At 57.4% G+C, this 26,528-nt stretch overlaps 1 protein-coding gene across 1 annotated transcript in view; it reads left to right on the forward strand.

Annotated features, from left to right (window-relative positions):
• The window catches only part of AHRR (aryl hydrocarbon receptor repressor), a 66,788-nt gene extending 41,119 nt beyond the window's left edge, over positions 1-25,669 (forward strand). Inside the window, exons 5-11 of the mRNA XM_031442372.2 lie at positions 8,552-8,641; positions 14,972-15,101; positions 15,933-16,069; positions 18,186-18,385; positions 20,910-20,971; positions 21,148-21,289; positions 21,767-25,669. Coding sequence (XP_031298232.2) covers positions 8,552-8,641; positions 14,972-15,101; positions 15,933-16,069; positions 18,186-18,385; positions 20,910-20,971; positions 21,148-21,289; positions 21,767-22,766 — 1,761 coding nt within the window. The 3' untranslated portion in view covers positions 22,767-25,669. The remainder of the gene's footprint in view (positions 1-8,551; positions 8,642-14,971; positions 15,102-15,932; positions 16,070-18,185; positions 18,386-20,909; positions 20,972-21,147; positions 21,290-21,766) is intronic.
• The last annotated feature ends 859 nt before the right edge of the window (positions 25,670-26,528 follow it).

Consider the following 26,528-nt stretch of genomic DNA (forward strand, 5'->3'; position numbering starts at 1 on the left):
ACATAGACACCATGTGTCCATGTTTAATGGAATAAGCTTTGCCAGATGCCAAACGAAGTCAAAAGCGGCCAACGGGGAGGCACAGACTCGTTTGATTTGTTTGGTTTCTGAGTTCGAGGCTGGAGCAGGATCCGCAGGGGAGGAGGTTGCAGACGGACAGACGTGCTGACTGGCCCCTGAGGTGAGGGGGTTTTACCAGTTCCCACACCAGCCCTCGGCCTGGGACTCACAGAGCCTGGGCTGCCGCCTCGGCTCCAACTCTGGCTCCCTGGGTGCCCGGGCACCGTGGGCTTCGTGGAAGCAGCTGTGAGTGGCCTTGCCTGCCTGGGAGCCTTGAGAGCCAGCCGTCGGCCTGTGCCAGCACGCTGACTTGGTTTCTGGGAAAGCCAGCACAATTCCCGGGACATTCCCAGGAACCGCAAGGGACCCGCCAAGAACTGCAGGCGTGGAGACTTGCGCACCTTCAGGCTGTCACTCTTCTAAAGAAAGACCTAGAGACCCCCTTCCCCTGGTCAGACCCGAAGGCGCTCTGCTGACCGGCAGGGTTGCGGACAGGGCTTCTGCTGTGGTTTCCTCCCTGTGGTGCTGGACGCGTGGGTTCAGGGACCACGGTCCTCCAGAAAGGCAGACGTGAAGCCCCAGAGAGCTCACCACCAAAGCCTGGTGCAGGAAGAGGGGCACCGTGGGAATCGGCCCAGGAGGGCAGGGCAGAGCCGCCAGGGTGGGCAGGGCTGTGTGGCCCAGGAGCAGGGGTCTTGCGTTGGCCGCAGGGGACAGTGGGCTGCAGGAGGGGCCGTCGCACAACAACCCATCCCTGACTGTTGAAGGGTGGCATGGGAGCCCAGGACGGACACCTGGCAAGGCCGGCAGCTGTGTTTCTGGGGCCCACTGCGGCCGGCCCAGGCTCCCCGCTCCCGCTCGGCTCCCTGAGAGAGCTCCCTGGTGTCCCCGCACCTGGCCGCCCATCCTGGCCTTCCACTGAGCAGTGGCTGCACCTGCAGCTCCCTCTCCAGGGGCTGGGGTTCCCTGCTCGCCCTTCGTTCTTACTGCTCAGAGAAATCGCATTTTCTCACCTTCTGCTATGTCTGCTAGGCCTGTTGTTCCCAAACTCCTTTGACGTAAATAGAAGTGGGAGAAGTTCCATGGCTGCGGCTGGCCTGCGGGTGGACACAGCCCGGGAAGGGCAGCCGGTTCCCCACCCCCAGACAGTCCCCAGGCCCCACCCACCTCATTCCTGCTGTCTCACAGCCTCCGCCTGCCCGACCATGCGCCGGGCGTACCAAGGGCCCCGTCCCCCGGCTTGTGCCATGCCTCGGGCTGTGTCCAGCCACAGCTGCAACGTTGCACCTTCTGCCCACCCAGCGGCCTCCCTGTGGGTCAGAAGCCCACAGCTTCTAGCCCCACCCCAGAGGATAGTTCAGATGTCTGGGGCCTGGGTGGGCTTTTAGGCCCCCATAACTCCCCACTGTGAAACCTTTGACTGTGCACCATAGCCCCTGATCGTCCACCATGAACCCCCAATCGTCCACCATTAGCCCCCCCCACTGTCCACCATGCACCCCTGACTGCCTGTGGTCACTGAGCTAGGCTCACTGGGTTCCCCTCAGTGGCTAGCGATCACTGTGGTCACTCTGGCCCTGGTTGGCCCCGGGCTCTCCGGGGCTCAGACGCATGTGTCCCAGGCCCTGCCTGTGCTAAACTCACAGTCACGGGGAGGGTCCCCGGCAGGTGACTTCAGTACAAGGTGAGGGTCCCAGCTAGCCCCAAGGAGGAGGCGCTGTGGAAGGAGCAGGGTGGTGCTGGGCCATGCTTGGTATTCTGTGTGTTCTAAGTGTGAATCCTGTTCATTCAGCTGCAGCACACTGAGAACCAGCAGCCCTGGTCACCGTGCTGTGTTTTAGTTACTACGTTTGTGAGGAGCTTCAGGTTGGCTCTGGGTCATCCTGGGTTCATGGCAGAGCAGCTGAACCCGGGGGCCTGATGACCTGCCCGTTCCACTCCCTGGGGGATGCGGCCCTGGTGGGACCTCGCTTGGTCCATCCTGGAGCCTCCCGAGACTCCTCCTTCGGGGAGGGGCCAGCACCTGCGGCGCCGGCCAGGTGGCTGCCACTTCCCTGTGCGATGACAACTTTCTGTCAGGAGGGCTCTGCCCCAGCTCCCAGCACCATCCTTCCCTCCTGCAGGGCCTCCCTTGGGCTTTCTTGGGCACAGAGGGAAGGTCTGGAACTTGTCCAAGGGCAGATTCTGACCCAGAAGGTCTGGAGTGATCCAAGACTGTGAGGCCAAGGCTGGCGGTCCCAGACACACTCGGAGAGAGAGGTCAGAGATTTGGGGGATCAGGGGTGCAGCCCCCAAACACCAGCGCTCCGTCAGGGAGGGCCTGCTTCCTTCTCTGTCATAGTCTGCTTGTTGACTGTCCACAGCTGCTTCTCCTGAACGAAACTTCACACCAAGATGTTTGCAATCTGAAAGTCGGTCCCAGTGTTAAAAATAGGCTTTGTTCGCTCTAGAAAACAGTCAACACGCTCGGTGAATCAGAGCCCAGCACAAAACGCTGCGTTCTGATCAGCAGCAGCAATATTAATTCTGGGCTCACTCTGCGGGGCGTGCTTGTTTCACCTCAGAGGCAGTCATTTCTGTCATTCCCGTTTCTCAATGAGGAATCCGAGGCCCAGGGAGGTTAATTAGCTTGTCCAAGGTCACACAGCTGAAACGGCAGCCCTTGGTTGAGGTGGTTTTGAAATAGTCGCACTCCCCCAGGGAAGGAAGAGAGTTGTCTGCAGTGGCCATGTCTGTGCCCAGATCTGGGCTTCGCTCCCACCAGGATGTGGGGCCGCAGGCCCAACCTCACCATCCCGCACCTCTGCCGCCCAGGTGTCTGTGCCACAGCGAAGTCACTCACCTGAAAAAAAAGACCTAGAGGGCCCAGGGCGGTGGAAGAGCAGAGCGGGGACCGGGCTGGCTCCCAGGGCCTAGGGGTCCACACCTGCCTCCCCCCTTGTGGTCCTGCCCCCATCAGCCAGCTGCTTTCAAGTGCCATGGCTGCTTCGTGGCAGGAGCCCCAGGCCGAGTCTACTGTTTGTGGGATCTATAAACAGCCAGCGATCCGCTCCCCGAGCAGGAGCAGCTCGCACGCACGCGGGCCCCACGGCGAGGCCCAGCGAGTGATCTGGCTCCAGCAGGGCCCCGCGGCTGCCTGACACGCCCGGTGCCCCTCGCTCGCTCGCGTGACTGGCGGCCCTGGCCGTGTGTTGCTCTCGGTAACCGCAGCAACGGCTCTCGGGAGGCGCTGCTCCCAACTTCCTTTCATTCCAGGGAGGGGCGATGAGAGGGGCTGCTGGAATTGTTCCTTTTCCCTCTTCTCCTTCCTCCGCCGTGACCTTGACAAGCGATCTTTGAAGTACTTGCTGGCTCTTTTTTCTGCCACGGGCTGGAAGCGATCAGGATACTCAAGGGCTTCCCACACTTCGCCTCTATCCGGGCAGAGGGGCCGGGGGCGCCAGGGCCACTTCGCCTGCGTGGCCCCGCGTCCCCCCAGCGTGGCAGGTGCACGTGCCGTGACTTCTAGTAATTGAACCTACATGTGCTTGTCTCTCCCCTTAAGAAAGCGCGGCCTTCAGCTTGGGGCCAAATTCTTTTTTCCACTTGGAAAAGTGATCTCATTTTCCATGTACCATGTTTAAAAAAACACAAAACTCTTGTAGGATTAAAAAGAGAGGGGGAGAGAAGACAAACAAACGTTTGCGATGCATGTTTGAAAGGCGGCCCCACATGTGTAAAAGTATTTGGCGTGATGGTTCTGGACCAGAGCGTCCATCTGATATTGAATCCATATGACTCGGCAAACTTCATTTTATGGTCCTTTTTGCTTTTTAAAATTTTTGCCTTGTGAGTTAAAATTAAGGTTGCTTTTGGTTGTGACTAATCTCATAAAATCTTTTTTGAGACGGCATTTTATGTACTCAAAGCCTGAGCATTTCTTTGGTCCTTGGACTATGATTAGTGGGATGTCAGGAGTCTGCGCGGCCTCTGAGATGGGGACGCTGTGTGGATTCCCGGCGGCACAGCCGGGCGCCCACCTCACCCACTCTGGCTGCCCGGGGCCAGATGCTGAGCCTGCGGGAGGAACGAGGCCCTCGCAGTCATCACTGCCTGGCACCGTGGGGCGCCTGGGTTCAGTCACCTGGGCCACTGCCGCCATCAGCTCTCATGGTCAGGGGTGTGTCCGGACGACCACCCTCGTCCTGAGTCTGTAAGGAGAATGGACGCCTTGTTTCCTGACCTCCCCATGGTGGACCCAGTGCTGTCCCAGACCTCGGGGGTGGGGCTATAGGGTCCTCCTCCTGGGATGCGGCCGCTGCCTCCGGATAAGGCATGAGGCCGAGGATTCAGGGCAGGCTTTCCTGGCCTGAGTGTCCGGTCACTGCGCACAGCGGGTGGCCTGGAAGCCCGCCACCCTCCGGGGGCGCCAGACCCCACTGGGCCCGGGGTGGGGAGGGAGGAGATGGAATCCAGGCAGCTTCCCAGGTGAGGCACTTGAGGCCCCCCCGGGACTGCCAATGAGCTGCAGGCTGAGAGCCTGGGCTGAGCCTCCTCCTTAGAGACTCCGGGCTCTGAGGGCAGTGGGTTTGACTTCATCACACGCCTCCTTTCTCGCAGGAAGGCTGAAGGGACGCCTCCTTCCTCGCAGGAAGGCTGCAGGGAGAGGAGGCTGTGGAGGTGAGTGCCCATCCTCTCCTTGGGCACCTCCCTTCCTGAGGGTGCTCACTGGTGCCCCAGTGGCTGGGAGCTGGGAGCAGCCCAGACGCCCTGGGGGATGTGGGCCGGCAGTGCGGGCAGCTCATCAGAGGAGTGTTAGTCAGCCTTAAAGAAGAAGGGCTTCTGGCACAGTCTGCAAGGGGGTGACCCTGGGGGTGTTATTCTAGTGAAAAAGCCTGCCACAAAAAGACAGATCCCTGTGAGTCCACTTGTACGTGGCCCTGGGGGGGGGCAGACTCAGAGACAGAAGTAGGACGGGGGGCCGGGGCTGGGGGTCAGCACTCGATGGGGACAGCGCGTCACTTGGGGACGATGAGGAAGTTCTGGCAGTGGTGGGGCCGCACAGCGGTGTGGACGTGTTAATGCCACTGAACCATGTGCTACAGATGGTTAGAAGGTTACCCAGATTCTACCACAATGTGAGGAAACCTGGCACTGCCAAATGCACTGTCTCGGCTGGGTCAGCATCTGAGGGGCACAGCTACAGGGGCCAGCCTCGCCACAGGTCTGGGGACCCAAGTGCTTTAGGAAAACCTCCAGGCCAGTGGAGGTGGGGGGAAGGCTTCACAGCTTTGGGTAAAGTGCCTCTGAAGGACACAGAGACAGTGAGAGGTTTTCCACTACCCCATCCCCAGGCCAACGCACGACTCAGTCCGTGCAGGACGGACTCGCAGGACAAGGCTGTTCACACCGGTCCTCCGGGGTCAGCTCCACGTCCTGGTGAGGGATCCCCTACTGGGAGGAAAGGTGCCTCTTCCTTTCTGCCGGTCACCATACAGGAGAATTTGGTCTTTTGTTAAACAATACAGCAAGCAAATCCCAAAGGACTGTTTCGTAGATCCACCCCCCAACCCAGGGAACACTAGGTGCCCAACAGCAGAGGCATTTGGGGGTGGGGGTTGGGCGCATTCACAAACTCCTGACCAGCCCACTGGGACGAGGTCCAGGCAAACACTGGACTTTGCATCCGGTACTCAAAGATGTGAGGGCAGTGAGTCCAGACACTCCTCCCTGGAGCTGCACAGGAATTATGGACGAATGACAGCCTGTCTGGTTCCTGGAGACGTTCCAGGGGACAGGGGTGTCACACGGGGTCAATTTTCAGTTCACTGGGGCTCAGGGGCAGGTGGCCAGTGACGGGCCTTGTGATGCAATGGTCACTCTGGTGCTAGACCGTCTGAAGCAGAGGTGCAGCGGGGTGCTGTGTGAGGCCTGGGTTTCTTGCTCAGAAAAGTCAGCACAAAGTCTAAATCCTCTTGCAAAGCCACTGCCCTGGCGTTTGCACCTCTGTGTCAGAAAGTCACCCCGAACTTTGAAACAAGGCAGACAGTGGGGCGACACGCCCTTCCAGACCCTGCTCGTGTTACCCAGGGGGCTGCGGCTCCACTCCAAGCGGCAGCCTCATCCTAGCCGCCTGTGAGCGCCCAGCATCTCGGGTTCTCTGCAGACTGTTTACCTCCGGGTGCTTCCTCTTGAGTAAGAGCTCCGTCGAGTGTTGTACACTTTGTGAGTGCTGCGATCTTCTTCTCCAAACTGTGCTTTCGTGGCTGAAGCGTGGCTTTGCAGCAGAACAAGGTTCTGTCTGACAGTCTTACCAGCTTGCTTCTCATTCCCAGGAATATTTAGTGTCGTCGAGTCCTCCTGCCCATCGCCACCCTACTCCGTGTGAGACGGAGTCTCACAGTGGTTGTAGGCTGCGGGCTCCTGATGACTGATGACGCTGGGTGTGTTTCCATGTGCATTGTGGGTGTTCTTCTGTCTCCTTCTGTAAAGTGTCTCTTTGAGTTTTTTGCCCAGTTTTAAAGATTGAGTTGTTCTTCTTTTAATTGTTTTTGTAGAAGTTCTTTATGTATCCGGATAAAGTCCTTTGCCGGTGTACTGTATTTTTTCTCAGTCTGTGGCTTGTCTCGTCATTTATTAAAGTCCAGGTCATCACCTGTTCCCCTTAAGTGTTAGTGTTTTGTATCCTGTCCAGATCTGCCTGCCCCAGACTCACGAAGGTGTCTTCCTATACTTTCTTCTACAAGCTCTATGATTCTCAAAGTGTTTTATGTTTGGGTCTAAGGTATCTCTTGAATTAATTTTTGTGTGTGGAATGAGATAAGAGTCAGGGGTGCTTTTGCTTTGCTTTTTTTTTCCTACACAGATAACCAGCTGCCCCAGACACATTTCTTTAGAAGACTCTCCTCCCCCCATTGGCTCGGCCTAGCGCTCGCCTGTCCTCACGCCAACACCCACTGTCGTGATTGGCACAGCTCTGCAATGAGTCGTGAAGTCAGTCAGCATCCGTCCCACAGTTCTGCTCTTCTTTAACAACATTGCTTTGGCAATTCTGGGCCCTTTATTTCCACATAAATATTAGAATTACCTCATCAGTTTCTACAAGAAGAAAACACCCTGCTGTCCCTGTGACTGAGATGACTTTATAGATCGGTTCAAGGAGGCGGGACATCCTGACTCTGCCAAGGTTTTGACCCGGGAGCTTCGACACCTCCTGTTTGTCTGGGTCTTCTCTCTGCACTGCTTCAAGGCTTTCAGTACATAGGCCTTGCTTTTCTTTTCAGATTCAGTCCTGGGCATTGTATGTGTCTTTGATCTGGGCCAGGAGTTTTCTTAGTGGGAAGGCTCTGGCCACAGACTCAGTGTGTTTAATAGCTACTGGGCCACTTAGATTTTCTAGCTTTTCTTGTAACACTTCCGTTAATCTTTTTCAAAGCGTTTGTCCCTTTCATCTAAGGCACTTAATTTCCTCAGCAGCATTCTTAGTGTCTCCTCGCTGTGTTTAGTGCCTGCAGGGTCTGTCCTGGCGTCTTCTTCAGAGTTCCTGCTGTCGGTAATTTACACTTTTCTTGTTCAGTATTTCTAGGGGTTTATCAATTTTATTAATCTTTTTAAAAAGCCATTTTTTTCACCTTGTTGACAATCTTTATTATTTGACTAAACACTTTTCACTGATTTTTTTCTCTCATTTAAATTTTCCTTCTCCTGATGTTGTATGTGACTGTCTCTGCCGTCTCTAGTTTCTTGAGGAGGGTTATACACCAAATGCACCCAAACTGGAGGGTCTTAGGGGTGAGGCGAACCGAACTGCCAAGGAATACACATCCTCACTGTAAACAAGTGGGTCCAGAAGATGGAAGGAGAGGGCGGGGCTTGACACCGAAATGAGAAGAGTCTATGGGCTGGGCTTCATCAGCTGTGGATGGAGCTTCCTAGGTGAGATGAACCGATTTCAAGAGTGTTAAAAATTACGATCAGATGAGGTCTACCCCATACAGGCAAGAATGCTTCACCATCAAAACGTCTGTCAGTGTAACTCCCCACGTTAACAGACTGAAGAACATCCATGTGATGGTCTCAGTGGATGTGGAAACTCTGTGGAACTCATTTTTTCACGATAAAAATTCTTAGAAAAATCAGAACACAGAAGAGGGTGCACGAATGGGGAAGTCCACACGGGTGACACAAAGGTTCCTGTTTTGGTTTCTCATCTCATCATGATGCTGTTTACATTTTATAAAACACAAATTTGCTCATCACTAGAAAAAGGAGAACCCAAGTCCTGAGCCTTACAAACCGTGACCGAATCCCTATGTCTCCTGCTAGCCTGGGACCGTCTGCAGAACGGCCATAAATGAACGGAAAGCAGGCCTTCCTGGAGGCTACGAACGAGGACCACACAACTAGGGAGCAGTGGCTGGAAACGCAGGCGGAGTTAACACGTGACTTTTCCGGCTTCGGTGACTCCGCAGACGCTCCTAGGAGCCGACTCAGTTTCTGCTTTTCCTTCCAGTCCCTCCGCGGCTTCGCTCTGGTCGTGAGCGCCGAAGGCGTGATATTCTACGCGTCAGCGACGATCGCGGACTACCTGGGCTTCCACCAGGTAAGCACAGCCGTTCCGTCCGCTGCATGTTCTTTTCTGCTACCTCATAGGCGCCTGTTGTCCTCCAGGTTTGAATCATCTCCAAGATCAAGCTTTTTAAATCACAGAACTTTTGTCAGATGAGGATTTGCACACCCCAGCCTTGTGACGGCGAGAGGCCTGGCGGGTCCTGGGCGTCCCCGGCCTAAAGGGCAGGGACTTGTGCCAGCTGTGGCCCAGCATCCCGTGCTCCTCACTGGTGAGAGGCCGGTCAGGGCCGGCTGTGGACCCGTCCTTGCCAGCACGGCGGCTTTCCAGGCCCCAGATACAGGGTGGGCTCTGGAAAGCCGGCGTTGATGTGCAGATAGTTTGCTGGGAACGTTGCTTCAGGCCATCCCAGCTTGTGTGGTTCCAGACCTTGGGGCAGAGAGCCGGGTCAGTCCCACCAAACACTGGGGTCCTGGGAGGGCGGCTCGAAGAAAAGTCCCACCTCCGGCCCAGGAGAGGAGGAGGGGCCTGGTCTGGCCTCTGGGAAGGCAGAGAAGTCTCTCATGGGAAATCCAAGCTGTAGCTGGAAACCCGAACTCGCACCCAGTGAGGCGGTTGTTGAGGACTGAGGAGGAGCCGGCTAGGCTCAGGCACGGCCGCAGCCTGCGCCGCAGACACACCCCCAGAGGGAGTGGACCACACAGTGAATAGCACAGGGCCCTGGCGCTCGCTGAGGAATTCAAGATACAAACAGGCGGACGTAAGAGAGCAGAACAGAACCCGGGAAAAGGAAGAACACAGTGTCTGTCAGGGCCCCATTTGGAGTCAGAAACTGCAGTGCTTCGAGCAGTTTCATACAGAGTTACTGTGAGTTTACTGTAAAGGACTACTATCCAGTGACACAGGACTAGCGGGAAAGGGGCACAGAGAGGGTGGAGGGCAGCCGTGCCCGGGCTGGGGCTGGGCGCCCAGAGGAGCGGTTTGGAGACCCCTTCATCGGCGAGGGCGAGGGCGAGGGCGAGGGCGAGGGCGAGGTGGCGGCCTGGGCGACGGTGAGTCCACTGCGGGCCCCAGGCCAGCTGGCTGGCAGAAGCCCGCCTGCTGCGACATTGGCCTGACCCAGGGAGGGTGCTGGCCTGGAGGCTGCCAGGAGCTGCCCGCTGGGGGCCCCGACGGGCCCGCAGAGCCCAAGTACCTCTGCAGGCGAGGGGAGGTGTCTGCAGCATCTGGGATCAGAGCCAAGTGATGAGACGGGGGTTTGGAGCTGGGAGTTGGGACGTGGAGTTGATAACGAAAATCTCACTGGACGAGCAGAAAGCCAGGTGGTAGGCAGACGCCGAGGGCAGAGGAAGCATGGGGCCCTGACACGCTGAGAATTCTGCTTGGCCTAAGCCCTGGAGGCCACTGGAGCGTTTGATCTAGTTTCCATGACAACCATCATTTTGTGTCACTTCCAAAACCGAAGTGACTGTCGCTCTGCTGGTGATTCTGAGAAGTGATTCCTCAATCATTCGGTTGGCTCTCCTGCCACCTGAACCCACACAGAGCAACTGCCACACCCTGTCCTGTCCTGGCCCCGGGACAGTCCCTGTGGCAGGTGGAGGTGTGTCCCTCGTGGAGGACCTGGCTGGTGAGGTGTGGGGGCGGGACCTCCAAGGGCCTCCGGGTCAGACCACGGGGGTCAAGCCGGCTCTGCCCCCCTAGGGTTGGGTGACGACTTCCTGCTCCATCCAAGGAGCCACAGCGTGTCCACCCGCGGGGCTGCGGCTGAGCCCCTGGGGGCGCTGGGGGCAAGGGGGCCACTGCGGGAGGCGTCCCCATCACCAGCCCCGCCCCGGGGGGGCACCTGAGGCCTCTCCCTCCTTGGCTGCTCCTGACCTGTGAACTATGCCACCTGATCTGTCTCCCATGACGGTTCAGCACCCAGTTAGCCCTGCCGCCTCCCCCCAAGTCTGCCTCCCGCAAGTGCTTCGTCCATCACTCTAGGGAGGCTGTGTGTAGGAGGCGGTGAAGACGAGCCTGGTGGCATGCTGGGTGGCTGGCTCCCTGGCTCTGGGGTCCCCTCAAGCAGCTCCCACTCACAGTACCGCTGGCTGTGGGCATGGCAGATTCCAACCCCAAATAACGAAGGCTTCCACGTCCTACTGCTGATGTGTGCAGGACGGGGCTCTGCGAAATATGGTTTGGCCTGCCTTCTGCAGGCTCAGAATTTCTTTTAGTTCCAATCACTGTCTCCTGTGTTGCTCTGTGAATTCTCCAGATGCCCAGAGCCATCTGCCTTTGGACAAAATTCGGCCTTATCACTGGGTTTGGCTTCCTGAGAAAGGCAGGTGCCCTGCAGAGGAGACCTGATTCCAGGTCTGAACTTGCTAACTGGATCTTTTGTTTTCTTGGAGCTTGGTTATTTCCTCTAAAGCGTTAGAAGTTAAAAAAAAAAAAAAAAAGTTCTGCCTTATTCTAAAGAAATTGTTTCCAAATGTCATTAAATCATTAGCAGTGCCTCTAGTTTACGCAAAATATTTCATGAACATCTTAGAACAGCTTTGTACTATTGTGAGCTTCTTGGGCAAAATGCTTTACAGAAAGTCAGGAACCAGGTATTTCCTATCACAGCCTGAGTGGTTTCGGTGTCTTCCACTTCAGCACCCCTGAGATGAATAAATAGACTTAGGTGTATATTTTAGTTGCTGTTGACATTTGCTGCCTCAAGAAGCTGTCGGTCCTCTGGGAGGTCAGCAGGCGGGGGACCAGGTCCCGTGTGAACCGTGCGGATGTCAGGGGCTGCGGGAGGAAGCAGTTAAGCGTCCACAAGCACGGATAACGGATATACGCACTCTCTGCACAGAAGATGGTCACTGCTGGAACGAGCCGCATGTGGAAACGGTTGCACTTTTGTGCTCAGCTCCACAGAAAGGCCAAGATGAGGACACACTGATGGGACCAGAGTCGGGCTGGCTTTTAGCCATCTGAATAATCGTCATGTTCTCTTCCCTCCTTCCTTCGCACGTTCCCCACCATGTATTTTCCCTGACCTTGTTTGTAGGAATCAGACCCTAGGAGATGAGGAAAGACAGAAGGCGGCCACACTAATTAGCACCGAACTTGGTTTCTCACCCCAGAAGAATGTTCGCATTTAACATGTCTTCGAATTTGCCTCTGTCAGTAACACCCCTTCCAGCTCTGTTCGCCCTCCCTCAAGTTAACCTGCCTCCTGTGCTGGTTAAGCCGCAGGCTCACACTGTGTGTCCCTTTTGTTAATTGTCTGAGGGATGTGGAGGCGGTGACTGGGGCAGTGGGGAGCCCCTGGGGTTCTGCGAAGCTTGAGGTCACCCGCTAAAACCCATGAGAGTAACGTGGACAACAGTGCCCGCTCATTAGTTTACTGTGAGGCCCTTGGTGCCCAGAGCTCAGCGGTCAGCACAGCCTTCTCCTTTGTCAAAATCACGGGGGAAATGCTGTCCTTCAACAGCAGGTGGAAAACACTGAACTCCTAGTAACGGGTTAACCAGATGAGACGCAAGACCTCCACACGAAAAACAGAAACCGCCATTCAGAGAAATTAAAGAAGACCCAGGTAAACGGAGGGTGTGTCATATTCACGAATGGGAGGACTCAGCAACGTTCCAAGGATGTCAGAACAAATTGTAGGACTACTGACATCGCCACAAAACTGAGCAGGAAGTCTGGAGGGACATCGACAAGCCAACTGGAAGTGCAGAGGGCGGCGCACATCTAAGGCCACCTGGGGGTGGGGCGGGAGTGCTGATCACTGGTGACGGGCAGTCCGGAGACAAGACCCCGTAGGCTCAGGGGCTGGGATGGGTGGGATCAGTGCAGCCGTGGACAGACAGACCCGGGAGGTGGAACTGGAGGTTCAGAGCAGGTGTGGGCTTCCAACGGAGGTGGCACTGCCCGGAGGTGGGGAGGTGCTGCTCTTGTCAGCAAACGGGGCTGCGTGAGCTGGATCCAAACAGAAGATGACTACTACTCACACCATGCACAGTGGACGGTGGAAGTTTCTAGACGATAACAGGGCAGAGTGAGGTGGAAAGACTTCTTGGGACAAAACCCTGTCCATGAGGAGAGCCTGATGGATCGGCCGAGTCAGATCCATCCAGAGAGCAGAAGGGCAGGCCAGGGAGTGGAGGAGATCTTGCGAAGAAGATACCCTAAAAGGACGTGTGTTCACAGAGGTGAGGAACACTGACAGGTCCGCAGGCACTCAGTGGAAACTCATGAAAAAGACAGAAACAGGCAACACGCTCACCTGCATTTAAGTGAGAAGACGCTCAGTGTCATTAGCCTTGGCGATGTGCTAATTAAAGCCACAGAAAGAAACCATGACACATCCACCACCGAGCCCAAATGAAGAAGGCTGCAGATACCAAACACTGGCCAAAACGTCCAGCAACCGGACGTTCACGCTGCCTCAGCGGAGCCTGGATTCGCGTGTTCGCTTTGCACTACTGGGCATTTTCTACTACAGCTGGGCCCTGCCCACCCCGTGGCCCAGTAACTCCACTCCTGGGTGTGCACCCAACAGCAACGCCCTCAAAACACAGCAGCAGCCCCTGTGTTGGCTCAGATGGGAAACCACGCAGATGTCCCAGCAGTGAGTGGATGCATCAGCTGTGGCTCATCCACGCAGCGAAGGACCGGTCAATGATGAGGGTGAAACATGCCGCCACACACCACGTGGATGAGTCACGGCTGTGACGTGACGCAGAGGACACAGCGCTCCATTTACCCCCAGAAGCGGCCCGGGTGTGGCCGGCACCTTGACTGTCTCTGGGGAGGGTGGATGGAAGGGTTCAGAGCTGCTGTTGGGTCCCACTTCCTTACTGGGTGGTGGAGCTGCATATTTATGGTGTGGGCACTTTGCAGCCTATGTGTTATGCCTGAATCTCTGAAGTTCATTAAGAAAGCATCCTTACGGGAAGTGCACCTGTGACCATAGAGCCCAGGTGAGGGGAGACTCCAGGTAAGAGTAGGGGACTCGGGTGAGTGGGGAGACTCCAGGTGAGGGGGGGACTCCAGGTGGGGAGGGACTCCAGGTGAGAGGGAGACTCCAGGTGAGGGGGAGGGACTGGGTGAGAGGGAGACTCTGGGTGATGGGGAGACTCCAGGTGGCTGAGCACCAGAAGCTGTGGCCAGTGGTGCCAGGTCTCAGCAGGAGGGAAAGCCTGGTGGGTCCACATCACCACGAGTTGGTCCCTGTTCACATCCAGAGCCCCTGACTCTGGACAGCACTGACCAACAACAATAACCTCTTCTGACCTCAGTGTCCACTTCTTTCTTGGAAACAGTGGATGGAGGGGTGCGCAGGCGATTAGAGTCCAACCTTTGAATTAAGACCACACTCATTTTCCACCTTCCTGAGGTACTGGCTTGACGTCTGGGGGCCAAAGAGCCTCAGCCACGTGTCACAGGTGACTGGGAGGGGCATCTCATCCACTCTGGTGAGGTTACTGGCCACCTCCTAAGAAGGTGACTCGTCTGTGAGGTCTTGAATCTTCAGCACCTTTTCCTCCCTCTAGTTATTATAATGATCCAGTTGAGGAGTGACTGAAACAGAAGCGGGCCGGCCCTGCTGGGGTCCCAGGTGAGAGGGTAATGAGGAAGCATGCAGCGGCCTCGTCACTGCCAACACCCAGGGCGTTTCATCGACAATAGCGACAGTCGTGCCCACGGCGGCCAGTCTCTGTAGCCCACGGTAGTGGCCCTTGTGGCTCAGACCACAATTTCCCAGCATGGACCCAGAGCCCGTAGGGGTCAGCCACTGCATTCAGGGCCCGAGCAGGTGGGAGGACCGGGGGCCAGAGAGAGGGCTGGCGGCTGGCGGGGCCTTATGGCGTCCTGGATGAGGCAACGGTCAGGCCTGGAGGCGCTGGGAAGGGGGAAGTCTTGTCAGGAGGCACTGGCCAGGCCCCAGCTCACCTGGTGGCTCCCTCTCACCTCACAGGGGTGCCTCCCTAAGTAACTTTTGTGGTTCCAGTAATACAGGCTGGGAAGTGACCAAACATGAACGTACAGCTTGATGAGTTCTTCGAGCATGGAGGGTCGAGTCACTTAGAAAAGTGGGTGTCTGAGCCCCAGCTGCCCCCAGGGAGCCGCCCGGCTTGGGGGAGGGGCTGGCGGCCCTGGGGGCACCTCGTGAGCCGGGTGCCGGGCATCTGGGCCATGTGGGCGTGGCCTCCGGGGAGCGAGTCCTCGTGGCCAAGGCCCAGCCCTTTCCGAGAGGCTTTCTCTTCACAGGTGTGACTTGCTTGACAGGTGGACGAGATGTTTTCTCAGTGGTTAACACTGGTATGAAGTGTGGCAGCTCCCTCAGGTAAGCCTAAAGCGACTGTTGCACTGTTGCAGACAGACGTGATGCACCAGAACATCTACGACTACATCCACGTGGACGACCGCCAGGACTTCCGCCGGCAGCTCCACTGGGCCATGGACCCCCCACCGGCAGCGTGTGGGCAGCCCCTGCTCGCAGAGACAGGTGGGTCTTCCCGGGCCCAGTCCAGCCCAGGCTCAGACGTTAGTGGGAGCACGTGGGCGTCTCTGCAGGGACCCTTCCTCTTCCCGATGCCGCGTCCACTCCCCTCCTCGAAGACCTCCTCCCGCGTCCCTCTCCCCGCCTCCAGCCCCACGTGGCTCTCTGGCTGTCTCTGGCCACTTCTCTGTGCTCACCAAGAAGCCACAGTACTTGTCTCCCATCTTCCAGGAAAGTTGTTTGGCCGACATTAGATTTACCTGGAAAAAGCCCGCAAAGGTTGTTGTCTGTTCAGAGACGTTGTCCCTTGTGAGCAGGACCCCTGCGAAGTCCTGGATCTGTGGCCCTTGCCCACTCCACATGCTGGGCAGGCATCCAGGTCCTTGAGGGACAGGGCAGCGTCACCGGGGTCCAGTGCAGGGAAGACAGTCCTGGCCTTTCACACATCTCCCCTGAAGTGGTAACTAATTCGAGAGGGGTTTCCAGCACAACTTCACGCAGCAGCACGATTCACTTTATAACGCTGAGGGGAGCGCAAACTTCAGATGCCGACGCAGGTTTATTTGAAAGCTCAAGACAAAAACAAAAACAAAAACTCAACCACTGATCGCTCATCACACATGCAGTTTTTCTGAAACGCTGTTTTTAAGGGCAAAGGACGATGAAGGGAAAATATGTCAGGGCGGCTGTCTCTAGGGAACTGGGACGCACTGGGCGCTCATGGGAGGGCGACCTGGGGGGCCGCGTGTGCTCTGCGCCCTTACACGCACAACCTTGCTCATCAGAGCGTATTCACGGTTTCTCCCTTGGTCACGCTGCCTCTGCCAATGTGGGCAGGAGAGGACGCCATCCTGGGGAGGCTGCTGCGGGCCCAGGAGGAGGGCGCCAGCTCGCCCACGGAGTACTCGGCCTTCTTGACGCGCTGCTTCGTCTGCCGTGTGCGCTGCCTGCTGGACAGCACCTCGGGCTTCCTGGTGAGTGCACGGGGCTGCGGCCTGCAGGGTGGCGGGGCTGTGCCGCAGTGCGGACCAAGAAGCCAAGAAGCGAGGGGCAGTGCCCGAGGTGCTGACTGCCCGTGACTCAGCGGGGAGAGTGTGCAGGCGGTGAGATGAAAATGTGAGGTCAGCTGCCGGTAGAGGCACCACCTAGATGAACTGGAAATCTGCAGAGCGTTTGTGCTTATGTTCAATTTCCCTTTATTTAAAACTCATTAAAAGTGTTTTCCCAGAAAGGACTGAGAAGCACAGGAGAGCCGAATGGCAGCCCTGGCTTCTGGTTTTAATCTCTCCTCCTGCAGAAAGACACTGGGGTTTCCATTTCTCCTCCAGTGCCTCCTTGGAAGGGCTGAGGCGGATGGAGGTGTGTCCTCACGGGCAGCAGAGCAAAGCCCCTGCCCACCCCAAACCTCCATCCCCTGGACCGCATGTATGCTGCTCTCCAGGGGCTCTGCCGCCTCCCCTTGGCCCAGGGTCCCCACAGTCTCTCCCAGGAGCCCAGCGCACCTCATCCCTGTGCTGCCTTGCCCACCTCCACTTCTGACCCCAGGGCCAGTGGGCTTTCCCCATCAGTGACTGGTGCTGAACCCTGAGCCCCAGCTTCCTGCCTCGTCCTGGATGCATGCAGAGCGGCCCCTCCCACGACCCCTGCTCCTCCCCAGCCACACCTTGACTGTGGGGTCCTGGGGGCTCTGTCTCCCTATCCTGGGCTGGGGGGGGGTCCTGTGTAGAGTCTGTCTCCACACCTTGACTGTGGGATCCTGGGGGTCTGTCTCCTCTCCTGGGCTGTGGTCCCCAAGAGGGACAAACAGCAGGTGTTTGGTGTTTGGCAGGACCTCTGAGTGTTAGTCCCTGGGCTGGCCTGACGTGTTCCAGGAGGTGCTCAGTGGGTGTCTGTGGGAGGGAAGGAGGGGCAGGGGCAAGCAGGTATTTTTGGATCAGCTTCTAAATGGCTCTGAGGAGAGGGAGCCCTGAGGATGCCCTGCTGACCAGCCTGAGCCCAAGATTGGCTCTTGGCCGTGGATATCCCACCTGCCTGTCTCGGTTCTCAATTCTCGCTGGCTTTCCCTGCCTGGGCCCCGAGCAGTGCCGTGCCACGAGCCTCAGAGGTTTCTTACTGCTTTTGAGAAAATGTCAAACACTACAAATCAGGGCTTTTTTCTCTGGAGAGCTGGATGTTAAACATGTCCCAGCACCACTGCCTTGACTCCCCCACACCAAGCATGTGACCACCATGTGGTAGGTGCTTTGCAAGTATTTGTTCACTCAATCAGTCCATGGACAAATGGATGGATGGACAGATGGAAGGATGGATGGATAGATGGATGGAAGGGTGGATGGATGGATGGATGGATGGATAGATGGACAGACGGAAGGACGGATGGAAGGATGAATGGACATGGAAGAATGGATGGATGGAAGGATGGATAGAAAGCAGGATGGATGAACAGAAGATGGCTAGGGAGAGAGTGCAGCCACATTGTGGGGTCATTTTTCCATCAAGGACAGGAGCACCCTGAAGTCACTTTAAGTAACTCAATTATAGATCAGCTTTTCCATTATAGAGAGATCCTTAATTTTCTTTTATCGCAAACTCCAAAGTTACTTCCTGGATTTTTACTCACACCATGTGCTCCAGATAACCAAGTCAAGCTGTCGCTAAGTTTTATCATCACGAATGAAGCAATACTAATTTGGAAGTGGTGGGTTAATGTGGAAAGTCCTCAGAGATTATCTACCCAAGCAGATCCTACTGGGGGGCTGCCTGGTGGCCCTGCCCCAGTCAGTGCACATGTATGTCCCCGTGCGAGGACTCACACACCCACACACCCACGAGTGCACACACGAGAACATGCCTGAAGGTTGGAGGACATCACGGGGACTCCAGAGCAACCCCGAGCCATTCGAAGGTCATGGGGAACACATGCCCAAGGAGGCCGAGTGTGGAAGAAGTGCTGGTTCATGTCTGCTTAGTGACTCAGGAAAGATCCTCTCCGAGTTTTTTCTGTCCCTGGGAACGTGAATTCTTTGTCCTTTGGCCGTGTCACTAATTCACTCTGTGAACACGGCTTTGTTTCTGTCTTTGAAACACCAGACGATGCAGTTTCAAGGAAAACTAAAATTCCTGTTTGGGCAGAAGAGGAAGGCACCGTCGGGCGCAGCCCTGCCGCCTCGCCTCTCCCTGTTCTGTGTGGCAGAGCCGGTGCTCCTGCCTTCCGTGGCAGAGATGAAGGTGAAGAGCGTGCTTCTGAGGGTGAAGCACAGAGGGGACATCTCGGCCACGACGGACACCAAGTGAGTAAGGGTCCCCTTGGCGGCTGGTGGGTCAGTCTCCGCACTTCGTATTTTCTGTCTAGTCTTTCCTCCTTTCCAGCCAGCAGTAAAATGGGACGTTTGCTGTTTTTAAAGCTAGTACATTATGTAGGAAGCAACTATTAGAAAAAAAGCTTTCACTGATATTTGTGACTGTGGCACCAAACACTCCTGCGTGTCTGCCTTCCTGTGCCCTCCAGTTACAGCCTCCCAGTCAGCGCCTGGCCTGTGTCCACTGTGGGGATGGGAGGCCAGCGGAGCAGCCCTCCCTGCTGCCTCTGCCATCCCCTCCGTCAGCTCAGCGCTGGGACAAATGCTGGAGATGACGTCCCGGCAGCGGTGACACGGCACACATTCTGTCCACCCAGGGATTTCTCAGCTTTTTGGGAGTACAGAGCACCTTGAATTAGGTTTTCTGGGGGATCCCTGACTATAATCTCCTGGAATGGGCTAGGTCTGTGCTGCAGGGGTCACCTTTCGGAGCGATTAAAACGTTGTGCGTCTGCAACCTGTGCTTCCAGTTGTGCACCTGCGAGGGCGACCCCGGGGAGACGGCAGGGGCCGGCCGAGGTCTGCGTGCCGCCCCCTCCGTACCGCTTACGGGCAAAAGGCCTCCTAGTCCCCAGCCCACTTGTCGGCGCCCCCCCACCCCCGGCACCCGCGGTTCACCTTTGACCCCAGAGCCGTTTGGCCGAGGAGGAAAGCCGGCGACAGCCGCGCTGGAGGGCTCCTGCCGGCCCCTTCCCCGCTCGGGTCTGCGGGGCGGCCGCTGCCGTGACGCACGAGGGCGGCTCCGCGGGACAGGGCCGGCCTCTGGGGCCCCGCCGGCCCGCATGCTGGGCAGCAGTTTTCTGGAGCATTTAAAAATTAAATATGACACGCCCTTTTTAAAGGTAGAAGATGTCACAAAATAGGAGGGAGGAACACAGAACACCCGAGGGAGAAACGCCGTAAAAACAAGCAGCGAAGCGGCTAAAACGCAAGCTGCGCCGAAGCCCCGAAGCTACGCGCGGCCGCACCCACGCGGGTCCTCTGGGGCCAGAGCCTCCGAGCGGCCGCGGGACAGCCCGCCGCCCGCTCCCGCCCCGCCTGGACCGACGCACTCACGCCCCGAAGCACCCTCCGCCTGCGTCTGCTGTCTCAGAGCGCCGTGCGTGAGCTCCCTCGGGCCCACCCCGCAGCGGAGACGAGGAAAACCCGCGCTCCGCCCGCTTTCCCGGCGCCCTGCAGCCCTCTGGCGGCCGTGGCGGGAAGCGCAGGCGTGCGCGGCGGCGTCCCCAGCGCAGGGCCGCGCAGGAGCCGCGGGCTTCCGAGCAGGTGCGGCCCCCGAGTCGCCCACCGCTGCTCGGCCCTGGAGGGCTGGCGAGGGCGAGGGTGAGGGTGCAGTGAGGGTGAGGGGGCTGCACACGTGGTGACAGCGCGGGTACAAGACAAACATTGGACGAATGTCGTTGAGACTCGGAAGAGGAAGCCAGGCCCAGCCACAGGGTGTTACTCCCACCCAACATTTTAAGAAGAAGCGCATGACTTCCGTCGGCCTCCGACGTTTCCTGGAACTGATTTCTGCTCTGAACCGAACTCCTCACCAACTCCGACGCTGCATCACGTTCGTTTCCGTCTGAGCTCAGAGCATGTGAGGAGCAGACCCGGAGTCTGGGACCCTGGGAGGGTTGCGCTGGGTGGCACGGGGGGGCGGGGTGGCCCCTGAAGACCTTTCAAGCCCTTCACAGGCTTTCCTCAACGGGACTCTGTGACACAGCCTCACTCCTAAATGCGCACCGGTTCTGTGCGTGTGAATCAGCCTACTCGCTGATTGTCCTCCAAACAGCTCGGGGGATTCCCAGTCATCCACGGACGTGAGCCACCTGGGAGGCATTTGAATTGCTCGATGGTAGGATCCCCACCAAGGGCGACGCTCCAGCCTCACGTCTCTGACTGCGTCTCTCCTACAGGGGAGACCAGAAGACGGAGAGGCAGCGCCATGGCAGTGCAGGGAGCTCTGCCTGTGGTGCCGGTCAGAAGGGATTTGAATCCTGTTCCTGCACCTGAAGGACAGGCGACTTCAGACAAGTCACTTAATGCTTCTGAGCCTCATTTTTCCTTGAGCATATCTCCCAGAAGGAGCTGGCTTGGGGTTTGAGACCACACACCCTGTGTCAGTGCCATGGCTCAGTGTCACCGACTTAGTGCTCACGGTGACTTTGTAAACTACTGCAGATCACAGGACTCACCTGACATTCACTCTGACCGTCCGGAAGAAAACCAAAGCGCTGAGATCCAGGCGCATGTCTGCTTCCTGCAGTAGCTTCGCTGGTGCTTCTTTGGCCTGAAAAGTGATGTGAATTGGAATTTTCAGCAAATCTGTAGCTGAGAAAAGGTTTACAATCTTTAAGTTTTTGTTGCGTCCTCTCCTCTTAGGTGTGACAGGGACACCTGTCATGTTGCAATTTCTGCCATTGACACATATTTATTCTGCTTGTTATGTTGCTATTTTTGTCCTTCACAGAGCAAAAGCTACTGGGAGTCTGTGTGAATCAGAATTGTATGGAAAACCCAATCATTTAACAGGTACTTGTTAAAATTCATTGTCTCCTCTTCTTCAAGTGAGTGAAGTGTCTGTGTCCGTGGAGACATGGCGAGTCCCACAGGAATGCTGTCAGGAGGCGCAGGCGTCTGGCTGAGCGGCGGGGGGGGGGGTTGGAGGCTGCGGTCGCTGCTCACCCACCTTCTCTGACTCCCAACAGGAAGGGGCGATGGGGAAAACAGCATTTCCGTGTTCAGGGCACCAGTGGACGCCTGCTGCTGGGCCCGGGTTCCAGCCCGGGTCCCCTGCCTGTGCCTCAGGGGCCGCCCAGATCTCGTCTTTGACCCCGAGGGGGCTGCAGGGTAAGTGGCTCAGTCACAGCAGTCTGGTGGCCTTGACCACAGCAGCTAAACCTCTCTCTTGGTGGGACATGGTGACATGCAGAGCACACCCACACACGCTTCTTGCCTGGAAGTTGTCATCACACGTGTGGGGATTGGCCAGGGTCACTGGGGACTGTGGCTGTAGCTCTGCCCGTGGCCTGGACCTAGGGTGATTGCCCGCCCCCGCCCCATCCTTCGTCCTCACTTTTGTTCAGAACCCTCTCTTCTCCCTGCCCTCCCACAGCCCCCACCTGCCCCCAACCCTGGGCGCTAGGGAGGCCGTGGGAGGGTCACGTTCAAAAGGGAGGAGGCTGGCCTGGTGTCACAGGGCTGTGGACGGCACAGAGCAGCCCTTGCAGGGTGGCCAGCACCACCCTAATTTAGTGCCTCCCCTTAGGGACTGCACTGGTGGTCCATCACTGTCCTGCTTCGTCTGACGAGCTTCTCTTCCTGCAGGGACGGGGGAGGAGAGGCGCTCGGGGGGCTGCTGAGCGGCTCCTTGGGACTGAGGGAGCAGAGAGACACGTACATGTCCAGCTGCCGCCTCGAGACACTAGGACCCACGAAGCACCTGAACTGGAAATCCAGTCAGGACAGCGGCGCTAAGCTGAAGCTGGAGCCCAGCCAGAGCGACCCGTTCTCTGCACATACCCCGCCCCATGGCGCCTGCCTGCCTCACCCAGGTGTGCAGGGCACCATCCAGGCCAGCAGCGCTGTGGCCTTCAGGAACTGCCCCGGCTCTCACCCCCCAAAACATCCCCCAGGTGCCTGCGCCGGCCGGACCAGCAGAGCCTTGCAGGATGGCCATCAGGGCCAAATGCACCCTCCTGCCAGCTGCCCCTTCCCCCAGGGGAGCCTGGACAATGGGCACCCTCAGCCGGGAGCACAGTGTTTCCCACCAGGTGGCTATCCCACCGAGGACAAGTTGCGAGGTGTCCTGATGCCTATGGGAGCCCTGTGTAACCCCATGTCACTCGATGTGCCCATCAAGATGGAGAGTGACTCTGGGCCCGAGGACGCATCAGATGGCTACTCTGTGTCCCCAGGCCAGGTGTGGCTGGGGGCCGGCGATGTGGCCAAGAGACAGCTGGCCACTTTCCCGAGCAGGATGCACCTGAAAACAGAGCCGGACTCCAGGCACCACCTCTGCAGTCCGCACCTGGGGCCCGGCATGCTGGGGGCCCACCCTAGGCCCAGCAGGGAGCTGGCCCCGTTCCACCCCTCACGCTGCGCCTGCCTGGGGCCTCCAGCCCGCCTCTGTGTGCGGGGCCACCAGCCCCCTGCTCCGGGCTACGATGGCAGAGCTCCTGGGGCCACGCCTGTCGTCAAGCGCGAGCCCTTGGACTCGCCCCCGTGGGCTGCTCCCAGCCAGGGTGGAGCGCCCAGGATGTTCCCCGGCAGTGCCTTGGCGACGCGGAAGCCACCCAGAGACTCCATGTGCGCGTTCCTGCCGTAGAGCGGGCGTTTCTGAATGCTGACATCTGTCCAATACAGATTTACCCCCTGGCGGGGACAGCAGGTGCAGGGCAAGAGCCTGTCCTGAGGGAGGCGCTGCAAAGCTGCACTGCAGCAGCTGATTCTGTATCTTGTGAAAAGTCAGCGAAGTTCTGAGATGTGAAGTGGCCTTACGTCTGTGCGAGTCTGGCAGCACTGCACTCTGAGGGTTACAGGTCTTCATAAAGCATCCGAAGTGAGCCGTGCGGCCTGGCCGGCAGAGCTCCCCGTCCCAAGGGCGGCAGCGGGTGCCGGCCTAGCGGGAACCGTGCCCCCGGTGCAGCTCCCCGCCACCCACATCCACGTCCCAGCTTCCCCGCCTGCGCTGTGAAGGCAGGTTGATGCCCCCATGGTGCGGACCTCAGAGAGCACACACCCTGGGTGTCCCGTGGCCGAGACAGCAAATTAGAAAAAAAGCTCCCTGAGCTGTAGGTGACTGCGTGCCTGCTCCTGGGAGGAACCTAGGAGTTCCAGGCAGAAGAGCCTGTCAGCGCCAGCCCTGCGCTTCATCACAATGTGCAGCGTGTGTCCAGGACGCTGGGGTGAAGGCTGAGGCCGTGCCCAGGGTGAAAATTGGCCGGATAACATCCTGTTTCTGCGGAAGTCTCTCTGGTGTTCTCAGTGGACCCCTGAAATGGTTCACGCTGAGCTGTCGCTCACTACATCACATAACCTCGTTTACAAAGTCTGGATTTGGCGGAACAGAGAAGCACACAATGTAGAGAGAAGCGGCAGCAAGTCCAGCTGCCTTGCTGCCTTGCTGACTTGCTGACTGTCTACAGTTTTCAACTGAGATTTCCAGTCATCATCCCAGGAAGAATTATTAGAGAAAAGGCAGACAGGTAATGTTTTATTAAAAAAAAATGTAAAGCCTGACAGATTCTGAGTGTAGGAAATTTGGATTCAAAAGCACAAATCAGAAAGTAAAGGCCACCCACAGTCACCACCGAGAGATGGCTTGTGACTGAGGGCGAAGTTCACACACCTTCTGGGGTGACCCCGCCCCATGGGCGCAGTGAGTCCAGGACATGACAGCAGGGGACAAAACCACCGCCGAGCAGAAGGAGGCTGGTTCGGGGTCCCTCGTGGCTGGGCCCACCTGTGCTGGGGTGGGAGACCCCTCCCCCAACAGAAGGGGCATCTGTCCTCAGTCACCTCCACTGGGGTCTCGGGAGGCGGGAGCCCCAGGGAGGGGGACTTGCGGCTCCACGTGCTTGGCAGGGACTTGGTGTCATCTGTGGCGTTGGGGTGTCAGTGTTCTGCTCCTGGGTCAGTGCTGATGCTGTTTGGTGTGTGCGCGTCTGCCTCGTCAGACTCAGGACCGGGCTGGCGGGACTCGGTCTTCTAGACGCGTAGTTACAGCCCCCGTGCCCCACAGCTGCCTGCTCCGTGGGGGGCAGGCGGGGGCTGCAGGTTTCTCCCCCGGACTGACAGAGGAGCCCCGGGTGGAAGTGGTCCATTTGTCACCTCCTGGGACTCCCAGAGCGTGCTCTTCATGTCTTCCCAGCCCACGGGGGCCAGAGTGACACTGGTGCTGTGCTGTCCCCACCCCAGCCGCCAGTCTCCCCTCACCTGTGGTGACAGCAGCACAGCCTCCTGTCAGGGCCACCTGCTTCCCCCCCTCGCCCCGTGCTCCGCAGCCCTCTCAGTTCCCACACCGAGCACAGCACACTTTCTAGATTCAATCCCTAAGATGAGGGGTGGTGGGTGGAAACCACCTTCCTTCCTTCCTTCCTCCCTCCTTCCTTCTTCCTTCCTTCCTTCCTCCCTCCTTCCTTCTTCCTTCCTGCCCCCCTGCCGCCCTCCCTATTCAGACCAAGTGTCCAGCTCCTCCTGGGAAGACCCACACCGTCAGTACCCGTCAGCCTCTTTGGAGCTCCAGGGTAAAGACTCCCGCCTGTGTTTTCGCCCTCACCCTCAGCACCAGGCCCAGGCCAGCGCAGGGGCAGGTCGTGGGATGCACCGAGCGTGAGGCCTGCCCTGCCTCATCTCAGGGAGCAGCAGACAGGAGGCACCACGTGTGTGGAACACGTAACCAGGAGAACCCTGGACCGGAAAGACCGAATAGAGAGACACCGTTGCGTGTTTGCACACTGTAGCCAGATCCCAGCGTAACCAAGGAGAGCTGCAGGTGTGAGCCTCATGTGAGGAGAAGCCTTTCTAGGGGGCACACAGCCGTCCCCGCCCGCGGGGGCCACAGCGCCGCGCTGTGCTGCCTCCTCCCTCAGGTTCACATGCAGCCGTCTGTGCCCACTCTCCTGGGACCACCTGCACCAAACGAGTCACAGCTGGTGGGCGGCCGGGTCATGCGTTGCTGATGTAGCATCTGGCCACCAGCTCTGCAGGGTCTACATTCTGGAGAGGCCATCATGCTTGGGGCCCAGGTCCTGGCACGCCCTGGTCCCTTCTTCTGCTGGGTCGGTTGCAACAAAACTCACCCCAGTCAGCACTTTTGTTCTCTTACAGCCATACCCCTCCTGAAAAATTGTGTGGGGGAGGAATGCAGAGGGTCAGATGTGGTCATCTCTGTAGATGTGGCCATTTCACTTTAAAATGTCATTATTAGTACTAAGTACAGGCTTATGTTTTTCTGTTGTCTATAGCTTTTGCCTATATAGCTGAAAAAATATTAAATATTATGTAGGAATGGGATGGAAAGGAGATAAGTGCAAATTATATTTTATATTTTTGCAGTTTCTACTGGAAGAAAAAAGTTTTCAATACCCAGACTGACTTGTTGAATTTTTTAAAACGGATACACTATAATGTAACTTTTTGTACTATATTCTCAGTGCCTTTAGAAAGAGCTTTCAAATTTCTGATGCTAAGGTTTGTATTAAGTTTGCAATATTGATGTAAAATAAATGTTAGTACACGTAAGTGGAAACATCTACTTGATTCTCCAAATGAAATCACTTTATTTCCTTCAAAGTGTGTATGGGCCAGTTAACACTCTAAGAGCATCCTTCAGCACTAGATGGGGCATTGTGGTCACAAAGGAGGCTGACAGCCCCTGGCCACGCCCTCCCAGCAGCACTTTCTCAGGCGCTCTCCCTTTCCCTCCAGCCCCACTCCTGCCCATCACTGAGGGCAGGGGACCCTCCCAGGGGTCTTCAGGACACCACAGACCCCACTTATCCTGTGAGGAGCAGAGCCTGGCCCTATGTTGTGCGTGTTTTGGGGGGACCCTGTTGGGTCAGCCCCGCCCTGCCCAGGACCTGGTGACAGGTGCATGGGAAGGGGCAGGGGGTCATCAGAGACCCCCTCAAGGCCAAGGGAGTTGTGTTTTGTTTCCTCGGTTTGGTCAAAGAGCACTCCCAAAACTGAATACGTTTCTAGTGCCCTGAGCTCAGACCTGCCCTGCTGCTGCAGGTGGAGCCCTGGCCTCCTTCCTGCAGCCCTGCAGGCCACCACCCTGGTCCTTACTCTGAGACTCCCTTTTCCTTCCCAGGGGAGACCAGGCCAACCTGCCCCCATCTCCTGGGTCTAACCCAGCTGTTACACATCCCGAGTGGCCCCCACCCAGCCTGCCCTCCCCTGCGCCCTCCCTGTCATCTGTGGTCTTCAGATCCATCTGTGTGGAGACCTGTAGATGGATGTCACTCATTTTTGCTCCGTCACATGACTCTACCACCACCTATCCTGTTACTGCTGATGGCTTGTTCCCCACGCATGTGCACAGTGGATGGGGACAGACAAGTGAACAAAGAACCATGCAAGTTCT

This window comes from Camelus dromedarius, chromosome 3, assembly GCF_036321535.1.
Source record: "Camelus dromedarius isolate mCamDro1 chromosome 3, mCamDro1.pat, whole genome shotgun sequence".
NCBI lineage: Eukaryota > Metazoa > Chordata > Mammalia > Artiodactyla > Camelidae > Camelus > Camelus dromedarius.